Source organism: Dipodomys ordii, unplaced genomic scaffold, assembly GCF_000151885.1.
Source record: "Dipodomys ordii isolate 6190 unplaced genomic scaffold, Dord_2.0 Scaffold163, whole genome shotgun sequence".
Taxonomy (NCBI): Eukaryota; Metazoa; Chordata; class Mammalia; order Rodentia; family Heteromyidae; genus Dipodomys; species Dipodomys ordii.
The window spans coordinates 188106-198882 of NW_012267379.1; the positions used below are offsets into that span (position 1 = coordinate 188106).

The 10777-nt window shown below is 46.6% G+C and overlaps 1 protein-coding gene across 1 annotated transcript in view; it reads left to right on the top strand.

The window, feature by feature from the left end:
- B3gntl1 (UDP-GlcNAc:betaGal beta-1,3-N-acetylglucosaminyltransferase-like 1) overlaps positions 1–10777 on the top strand; it is a 79624-nt gene that overhangs the window by 28391 nt on the left and 40456 nt on the right. Inside the window, exon 5 of the mRNA XM_013033144.1 lies at positions 2480–2575. Within this exon, the coding sequence (XP_012888598.1) occupies positions 2480–2575 (96 nt within the window). The remainder of the gene's footprint in view (positions 1–2479; positions 2576–10777) is intronic.

The window sequence follows — 10777 nt, forward strand, 5'->3', positions numbered from 1 at the left end:
TTTTTTTTTTTTTTTGGTTGGTCTTTTTTTTTTTTTGCCAGTCGTGGGGCCTGAACTCTGGGCCTGGGTACTGTCCCTCAGCTCTTCAGCTCAAGGCTAGCGCTGTATCACTTGAGCCACAGCGCCACTTCTGGCTGTGGTGCTAAGGAATCGAACCCAGGGCCTCATGCACCATTCTGTGAATTTTAAAAGGACGTCCACTCTCTCCACTCTTTTTCAGTATGATTCTGGAACTCCTAGCCAGAACAATAAGGCAAGAAATAGACACAAGCAGTGTCTATATAAGCCACCCTCCCCTGTGCCATGCTCTAATTCCTAAAGTTGAGTGGAGCTGGCACGCAGGCACCCCCAGTAGGTGTGTATATATTGTATATCTGCATTGTCATACAAGTATGTTGTGTGCATGGAACATATGCACATTGTATGTGCAGTTTTGAGGCATTTTGCATGCATAGTACTTTTGTGTATATGTGGATAGAGTTATACTAAGTATGTATGTGTTATGTCTCTCTGTAGGCTATTGATATGTGTACATATATGTGTTCTGTCCTTCATGCCAGTCACAGGCCAGCTGTGCCTGGAGTAGATTTTCCCCTGCCCTGTGTCCCACACACCACAGTTGACCATTTAAGTCCGATGTGTTAGTTATGCCAAAAGCTGGATAAATGTAGATGTTCTGATGGCCCAGGTGAAAAGGAAAAGTCAGCTAGTCAGAGCACTTGGGCTTCACAGTATTGGCTCTGGGTCCCTTGTGCTGTACATTTATCAAAGAAGTCCTGGTGAAGGGGTCTGTCTGTCTGAACACATGGATGCCCCAACTCTGTGAGCCCCACAACCAGGTCAGTAGTCACTTTGCATGCATGCCTGGGTTAGAATTAGTAATACCCTTAGAGAGTTAGAAGGTCCCAGAGGGATTCAATCTTACCCGAGTACTAGACTGGCTGACGGTGTCCTTGGTTCTCGAGGGAAAAGGAATGGTGTCACAAAAGGCAGGCGACTGAGTGCCATGGCTGCAGTTCTGCCTGGGGTTGGGAGGCCATGGCATGAGGAATACTCTGCTTACCTTCCCCAAGTGCCTTCCTAGAGACAGCAGCTGGTTCACTGATAGAGCAGTCTGGGCAGCTCATGGTGGTTCAGAAATGATCCTGCAGATCCTCACCCCCTCAGAACATGGCCCTGTATCCCACACGAAGGTGCATCCATCCCCTCAGGTCACAGCCCCACCTCAGAATACATCTGTCAGTGGCCCTGTAACTCCCTCTTTTTGCTTCCTATCAGATATCATTTTGGATGGTGTCACATAAACTGTTGGCTTCCATGGCCTTTAATACTGCTGGCTCTGAGCCTTCTGGCCTTGAACCTGACTTCGTTTCCCTCCCTTTCCTTCCAGTTTTTCACCTCCTCTGGCAATAGCCCCAGCCATTGGAACCATATTCTAGATGAACCACCTGCACTTTCTGCAGGATTTACCTGCTGTAGGTCTGAACACTTCCAAGGTGCTCAGAGGTGAGGATCAAGCCCTCTAAATGGTCAAAGGGGCCTGTAAATAGAGGCCAATCCCTGTGTGGACCTCGGGTCGTGCTCACGTACTGGCACAGGGCAGAGGACTGGCAGTTACGGCATGAGCCCCATGGCAGGAGTATACCAGTTACGCAGGAGGAGATGGGGACATGTTCTGTAACAGGGCTGTAGTTTGAGGAAATGGGGACTTATTCTGACGGGAGACCATGTTCTGAGATGATGGGGTTGTGTTCTCAGATAGAGAGGAGAACCTGTTCTGAATCTGTACATTCTGAGACGCAAGCGGGGACATGTTCTGGGGGTCTGAGTGTGCACCCTGACGTTAGGATGTGTCCTAAGAGTTGTATTCTGAGGAGATTGCGATAACCCTAAAGGAGGCAGGAATGCCTTCTGCAGTGGGGATATGTTCTGGAGAGATATGCTGCATTCTGAGGATGTTTTCTGGGAGTTGGAGATGGGTTCTAAGGAAATGGAGACACTTGAATTTTGAGGTGGAGATGCCTTCTGAGGTGGAATGAGATGTTCTAAGGGGATGAAGCACAGCTGAGGTGGGTTATGCGATCTGTTCCTGGTCAGGAAGTCGTGGGTGTTGAGGTGCTGCTGTGGCCAATAAGAAGAAGCGTCTGGACAGAGGAGGCCGTGCTATCGGAAGTATGAGCTATAATACCAACTCATCATTACTTAGCGTGTTGTCATACCCAACTCATTCCTAGTAGCCACTGAGTTAACTGCCCTCAATCAGGCTGAGGGCAACACTAGCCATTTGCTACCAAGAAACTACTCAAGACCCCCATGTGAGTGAGTCAGTCTAGTGTTCCCCCTCCCCTCCTTTTGACCTAACTCAACCTAGGTCACACAGATTTGAGTTTGGTGTATAGATATTATATACTTAAAATAGCATGAAACATATTCATAAAAGATCACAAGATCGTAGGTTTTAATTATTGTTGTTTTACAGATCATAGGGTGCCAAGTGCAGAGAGATCCCCCAAACTCTACTGAGCGATACACACGTTGGATCAACCAGTTGGCATCCGATCAGCTTCTGACACAGGTACTGATCATTGGTTGTTTTTGTCTTTATTGCAAACCTGGTTTTCTTAGGCTGGGGAGAGGAAATAGGACACGTTCTGAGGAGAAATTGTATGTTTCCTCTCAGTGCTGTTGGTGTCACTTGTCCACTGGTGATTGGACAGTGATCAGGTAGAGCACAGTTCCCCACCCTTTGGAGATTTGACAGTCAGGGTGATGCAGGCTCCCATTCAGGACACTAAATTAGAGGGGAAAGTTGCTCAGAATCTAGAGAGGGCATTTCAGAGTCTCCACAGTGTACCCCTCACACATCTGTTGAGCCTGCTGACATGCACATTGTCAGCGGTCAAAGTGACCCTGGCCCTGGGGTAGGGTAGCTGGGTGCTGGCCATGGTAGTGGATGAAGGATGGTTATAGTACTGGGTGGAGCGGTGTAGAGATGGACAAAAGGCTGGGCAGAGGGCAGATGTGTCACGAAGGTGCCCGTGCCAGCAGATGGAGGTGACCATGGCATTAACTGACAATGTGAGACCAGCTGCTACTCTCTCCAGTTTGAGCTGCAGTGTGGGATGAGAACCATGAGCGTCACTGGGTTGGTGACTATCTGTGGCCACCCTCCTTGGGTCCTTGGATGACGAGACTCTAGTCCTCATGTCAGGACAGCCCTTGCTGTACGAGGAATGGCTGGGGAAGGCCTCTGCCTCAGAGACCTGGCTAAATGTTTTTGTCACTGGGTGACAGATTGTGCGTGGAATGCTGCAGTCTTAGTAAACTTGAAAGCATGCTTAAAACGGAGCTAACTGTGGCTGTTCAGGAGACTGTACGTACCTGTGTGAGCTGGAAGACAGTTCTGCATTCTAAGTCATCAAAATGGCTGTAAGCCATCAGTCCCAGCATTTGTTCAGTTTTAGGCTGGCTTAGAATAGAAGTCAGTACTGCATGTCCACTGACAGCAACTTTCATGGAGACTACAAGTTAATACTCAATGGGTTTGCTTGTGCCCTCTCTCTCTCTCTCTCTCTCTCTCTCTCTCTCTCTCTCTCTCTCTCTCTCTGACTTAGGTTCTGTGTCTATGAAAAACTTGTTTCATTTTTATTTATGCATTTTGGTGGTACTGGCTTTGAACTCAATGCCTTGCGCTTGCTAGGCAGGCATTCTACCACTTCAGCCACCCCACCAGTCTTTTTTATGTTGGTTGACTTTTGAGATAGGGTCTCAATTTATGCGCTGACTGGCCTAGACTGAAATACTCTTGTGCTTCTCTGCACCTTACCTCACACGCTCCGCACCTGTGCTTGCCTGTATTGTTGGGATGAAAGGTACATAATAACACTCAGCCATTGCTTGAGATTTAATCTCAACTTTTTTTTGCCTGGCTGGCCTCAAACCCCTATCTCCTAATTTCTGCCTTCCAAGTATCTAGGATTATAGGTTTGAGCTTCTGCTTGGCCAATTTTTTTGTTTTTAATGGAAAGAAATAAGTGTCTCTTCATTGATAACATAACCTTAAACAATTTTTTTTGGGGTCCAGTCGTGGGGCCTGAACTCTGGGCCTGGGCACTGTCCCTCAGCTCTTCAGCTCAAGGCTAGTGCTCTACCACTTGAGCCACAGCGCCACTTTCGGCTTTTTTCTTATGTGGTGCTGAGGAATCGAACCCAGGGCCTCGAGCATGCAAGGCAAGTGCTCTACCACTGAGCCACCTTCCCAGCCCCACCTTAAACAATTTTTTAAAACACTATATTTGTACAAATTAGGGGGCTAATTTGAGTGAGAAAAAGTTACAAGAAGCATGTATTTGTGCAAGCCTGGCCTCTAGCTCTTTCAGCCATTGCTTGGACTCAACTCTTCCTTCTGAGGTGTGACCCTGGCCTTCTGACTGTAGAATGCCTTGTTTTGTAGGACCTTAGTTAAATGGAGTCCTGTCTCAGATAGAACATTTACATTAGCTTTAAGGATATCTTTCCATTTCATCCTGGGATCATTTAAAATACCATGATAGAATCTATTTAGGATGTTCCTCATGGACTATTAGGGTATTGTTCTGTCTATGAAGGTCTGGATTGGAATTAATTATTTTTAATGTGGATAATCTGTTAGTGCAGCCTCATTTGCTGCAAGGTGATGCTCTCTCCTTTGCATTCTGTCACAGGCCTATTGCTCACATATACATTGAGTTGTCTAAATTCTGTTTTCCCCAGTAACCATTTGTTGACCTTTACCTCCTGACATAACCACAACAGCTTCTAGAATTGTTCTTGAGTTGGCTGAGTAGCTCAGCTCTCTAACCTTGTTCTTCCTAGGACCTTTGCATTTGCACACAGTTTTGAAATCAGGTCATTGTTTTCTACCCCAAAAGCATACTGACTACATACAAAAGAACACAACCAGACCCTTATTTTTACCAAATGCAAGAATGGTCTGTAAGTGTGTGTGTGTGTGTGTGTGTGTGTGTGTGTGTGTGTGTGTGTATTCTGGTCCTGGGCTTGACCTCAGGCCTGGGCACTCACTCTTCCTAAGCTTTTTCTGCTCAAGGCTAGCACTTTACCATGTAAGCCACACCTCTACTTGTGGTGTTTTGGTTATTAATTAGAACAAAGAATCTCAAGGATTTTCATGCTTGGGCTGGCTTTAAATTGTGGTCTTCATAGCTCAACCACCTAAGTAGCTAGGATTTTAGGTGTGAACCCCTGGAACCTGGCTTGTCCATACTTTTATCTTCTGCTTGACCTTCTTTGAGCTGCCCTTATAAAGTGAAGAAGAGCATGTCAGAGCTCTTGATGTGAGTCCTGCCAGTGGTCACAGTCAGTCAGCGTTGCTACAAGCCCCGTGGAGAGTGCCTAGTGGTCAGTGGGGCCACCTCAGGGCAGTAGGACCCGACCCTTGGCCAGTCAGCCAGGTTTGGAGGGATGTGTTGGGAAAGGCCATGCAGTACTGGTGGCCCAGTTGTTCATGGGGTGGTGGTGACTAACAGCTGCGCAGAAACTGCCCTGGAGCTTGCAGAGGGCTGTGAGCTGAAGCCGTGGTGAGGCAGCCTGGAAAGGAAAGTCAGAGGTGGACAGAGGCAGAGGGTGAAGCCCTCAGCGCGAGTCGGCCCCATCCTCCTAGCCTCTGCACTCGGGCTGCACACTGAAGAGGCCCATCTTAGATAAGTCAGAAATGGCCAAGCTGTTGGGAGATTGCTGTAGTAGACGGTAGCTGCTGGGTGGTCTCTAGCCATATAACTCTTATAGAAGTAGAAATAGTTGTCAGCTCCACAGGGTAGGCTTAGTCTGAACCCTCCTGCTCCAGACAGGGTCTCCAGTCCAGGCCAAGGTCGGGCTCTGCTGCGTCCTGCTGGACACCTGGGTTCCCAGGCCTCACCTAGTCAGTGGACCTAGCAAGCACTGGGAGGAGAGCCATTCCCTCCTGTTCCTACACCAGACTGTGGGAAGACCTCTGTGCACTGTGGGCTTCCTGTGAGCCAGAGGTGATTGTTTCTTCAAGTAAGAAATGTTATTTCTCTAAACAATAGTTTTGAAATGCAATTTTGATGTGTAGTTTCTTCAAGAAGTGTTACATATGATTTTGAGCTTGACCATTCCATTAACCAGATTAAAAATGATAGATGTGTCTCCTAATAGTTTAACAGTCCCTGGGAGAGACATCTCTTTTAGTGTGCCATCTAATATATTTCTCTGGCTATTTCTCTCAGATTGGCTTTGAGTCTCGCCTGCCCGCTGCTAAGACCTGCAGGTTTTGCTCCCTGCTGTCAGATCTGTACCACTGGCTTTAGGTTTTGTTTTCCAAAACAGATAGAGTGAAAGCACTCTTGCATTCAGATTTGATTCACATTTAGAGGAGGAATATTCTATCAATGGCATTCTGCAGCCTAGAGAAACCATTTTGTTCTCCAACTGCTCCTAGTAGGGTCACACCACTTTCCAGAGCTCAGGAACCCTAGGAGTGGGTTCCTGAGGGCGGGGTAGGAGTTGTATGTAAAGGTTGGCAAAATTGCCAGGGAATAAGTGGAGTCACTGCCTGCACGCTGCTTCCCATCTGCATGGTGCCTGATCCTAGATCTTAGGTCTTGGAGGTGCTCACAGCAGTTTGAGTCAGAGCCAGGGAGAGCTAGTAGCCTCCAAGCCAGCTGAGGAATTGCTGAGTCTGCTTTCGTGCACTTTCTAGTAGAATATGAGTCATATGAAAACTATGCACTAAACACGTAGGGCATAATTTAAATGGGGCAGGCACAGTTTCAGCCAGAAGTGCGTTCCGAATCCAGGGGCGGCAGGGTTACAGCTGCTGTGACAGAGAGTTTGGTAGGCCACTTAAGCACAGTCTCCTTTAGCAAAGGACCCCTAAGATAAACTCAGAGGAAGTTGCAACCATCACATTTGCAAAATAACCAGTGCTATTTTACCAAGGTGAGTTGCCCCAGTGGAGGTGTATGTTCATGGTTTGAGCTGAGTCTGGCTTGTGGTATGAAGACAAGTGCTTAGGTTTGATTTTCTTGTTGTTAGAGGCAGAGTCTCCCTAGGTAGCCCAGGCTGACTTCAGTCTCAGTCTTCTGAGTGCTGGGATTTGATTTGTCGTGTCTGCCCAGATATTTGCCAAGTACAAAGGTAATGAGAGGACAGTAAAGTTAGCACCAAAGATTCTGAACTGAAAGGTGTCTGCACCAAGGCATAGCTCCTGCAATGCTAGTCAAAAAGCCTGCTGGGTCTAAGGGGGCCCTGGGGTCCTAGCAGTATGGCAGTGGTGGGCTGGCTCTTGCCTTGGCGGGCGGGGTCTGGGTACTTGGAGTAACCTCCTTGGTCTGTGCCAGTCAATAAAAGGGACAGCTGCAGGTCTGATGGGCACCTCTCAGTGTACCTGCCCTGGGCTCCACGTCTGCTCCTGCTCTCTTGGGAGGCTCTCAACACGTCTCAGTGCCAGTGCTGGGTGTCTGTTCCTGATGCCAGCAGGCTGGTTTCTCCTGAGGCCTCCAGACCCCCTTTGCCTGTATCATCAGCTTGCCTTTCCTGGGGCAGGCTCTTCCTCTGTGTATGGCACCCTTGTAAGGACACCCATCCTGTGTGGTTATGGACTCACCTAATTATGTCCTTAAAGGTCTCATCTCCAAATACAGTCCCTTTAAGGACTAGAGCCTCCGTATGTGAATTTGGGGTACACAAATCTCAGCTAGGTCATGTTAGTCACCTTAATGATTCCCCTCAGCCTCCAGGGCTGTCCTGCTCTTTATCCTCTGCCCCTGTGTGAATCTCGTGGCAGTTACTGGGTGACTTGGATGCCCTCTACCACTTCTGTGCCTGCCCCATCTGTGCTTGCTAGTTGTCATGCTGCGCCTTTAACTCCCCCAGTAGCAGTTTGAAACAAAGGATAGCATGAATGAGAAAGAAAAGGCATCACATTATGCTAGCATTAGTACATAAACCTTAGTTCACCCAGAGTGTCGAGGGTAGATAACTCAGACAAGCACATTTCCTAGTTAAGTTTACTCTTTAAACACAGAAACTTTACTGAAACTAGTGTTTCTCAAACTTCCTCAGTTGTAAAGATGGCTGTAGGATCTGACAAACACAGACATCAGACCCACACTCATGCATCTTATGGTCTGAATATGCATTTCTAACAAGTGCCTGGATATTTGGATCAGCCCTTTGAGCTCTGTCTTTCCCAACTTGGAAGAACAGAGATCAGACTTCTGGGTGCCTACACAGAAAAGACTGAGTTGTTGGCACAAACTCTCCCAGTTCCAAAATTCTATGTTTTGAATTAATTCTGGAGTCATGGGAAAGTTGAAAAAAAAAAAGTTGAGTTCTCAGGCACTTTCCCTCTTCCTGGCATCTTAGATGACCTTGCCGCATGCTTGGACCAGGAGCTGTGGGGGGAGGGGGGCCACAGTGTGCCTCACCTCACCGCAGTGCCTTGTTCAAAGCCGAGGGTTTGAGTGTTTTCACCAGTCTGGGTCAGCGCAGTCCTTCCCACTCGGGACACACGGCGGCTTCATCTCCAAAGGCGGCTGCATCAGAGTTACGCGATCTCCCAACTGATCTCCATTGTTTCAGCCTGCTGTAACAAAAATAATTATACCTTTGTTAATTTATAAACAGCAGACACTATTTCTTTTCCTGAAGATTTGCTGTCTGGTAAAAGGCTCCTGGCTCACAGATGATGATCCTCACAGGAGGATCCTGATTTCATGGCCAGCCTGGGCAACTGCACAAGACCCTGTCTCAAAATAAAGAAGGGCTGGAGACACAGCTTCCAGAGCTCTTGCCTAGTGTGCATAAAGCTGTGGATTCAATCACAATACCACAAAAGCAACATCCTGTCGTCCCGCCTTCGGTGGTGTTCCTCGGAACTTCCTGTACTTTAATGACTGCTCTGCATCTGTCACTCCCATGGCACACACTTCTGAGGACTGACTCTTAAAGCTGGTTTCTGTGATCCTTCAGCTGCATTCTTTTCAAAATTATCTTTGAGCCGGGCGCCGGTGGCTCACCTACTCAGGAGGCTGAGATCTGAGGGTTGCAATTCAAAGCCGGCCCAGGCAGGAATGTCCGTGAGACTCTTATCTCTGATTAACGTCTCAGAAAACCGGAAATGGTGCTATGGCTCGAGTGGTAGAGCACTTGCCTTGAGTGGAGGGACAGCGCCCATGCCCAGAGTTCGAGCCCCACGTCCAACAACAAAATTATCTTTGACTATTGTAGTTCACGTGCCTGTTCACAAAAATCTTAGAACCATCTTGTCTATATCTGTAAGGAGTCCAGCTGGAACTTTCATATAAAATGTGTTAAGCCTTAAACCAGCTTTGGTGTAATTACATCTTTACTGTGTTGTTTTCCAATTCAGGAATCTGATTTTCCCCCCTTCTCTCCCCACACCATCAGTTACATATTTTTTCTGTGATTCTTTTCTTTTTTGAACCAATTCTGGGCCTTGAACTCAGGACCTTTGTTTTCATTCTGCTTTTTTTCACTGCTGGTTCTCTACCACTTGAGCCAATCCTCAAATTTCATCCCCATTCAAATGGGGATACCCAAATCTCAGTTTTCTGAGTAGCTAGGCTTATAGGTGTGAGCCACCAGTGGCTGGCTGCTATTACTTTCACTTGCTTTTTGACCAATTTTAAATGCTATTGTGTATTTAATTTTAGCTTCAGTTGTTTATTGTTAATATGTAGAAAAATATGGCTCATAATTATTCGACTATTCATATTTTCTAGTTCATCATAGTTTTGTGACACTGACTTCTGAGGGATTGACTCACTTCATCTAAATTGTTAAATATATGTATTTAGAGTTTTTACTTACTGCGTGTAGTGATACTTCTTCCTTTTAATTTCTCATAGTTGTTGTTTGGGTCCTTTCAACTTGTTATCTGTTAGTCTCCCTACAGGTTTATCTGGGCTGGTCATTTCTGACATCTTACGAGACATCTTATAAGCCTAGCTACTTATATGGTTAACTTTAGTCTTGCTTATCTATTTTTAGTTTAATGTCTCCCTTTTGCTTTCATGGTTCTTTTCTCCTGTTTGCTTTTGGTTTTGTCTTATACAGTTCTTTAAGGTGGGGCTTAGTTTTTGTCTTGGGACCTCTGTTCTCATAAAACAGTGCTGCCAACTCCCTTTACAGCTGCTTCAGTTGCATTGAATGGGTTTTGTAGCTCATTTCCATTCTGCTCCATTCTGCTTGATACATTTGTAACTTCCCTGGATACTTCCTCATCAATCCAAGGATTGTGTATGGCTACATGCCATCTCTTCCACATGCATCAGACTTTCAGGGACCAGTGACACTGTCTCTATCTCTCTCTCCAGACTCTTGCAATCTCCTCCTGTCCAGTCTGACCTGGACGTGTGCTGAGGAGAGGGTGCAGGGAGGGAATCCTAGTCCCCAGCTTTAGCTGGTTTGACATTTCACAATCCAGCATAATGAGGGTGACATGGATATAAATATACAGATATACAGAGAGAAACATAAATAAAGAGAAGTAAATTACTAAGAATAATACAGAAAAAATTCCTAGAACTGCAGGGTGTGTGAGACTAGATGAGAAGGTGAGTCGGGTCCCTGGCGAGGGGTGTGGGCAGGCCTGCAGCAGACACAGGACGTCTTAGTTCTTCTCATGTAAAGTGGGAAGCACGAATCAAAGAATTTCTTGACTTACAGGAGCAGAATTTAGAAGAAACGGAGGCACAGGCTTAAAATCCTCCCAGAAATGTTTTTTTTTTTTTTT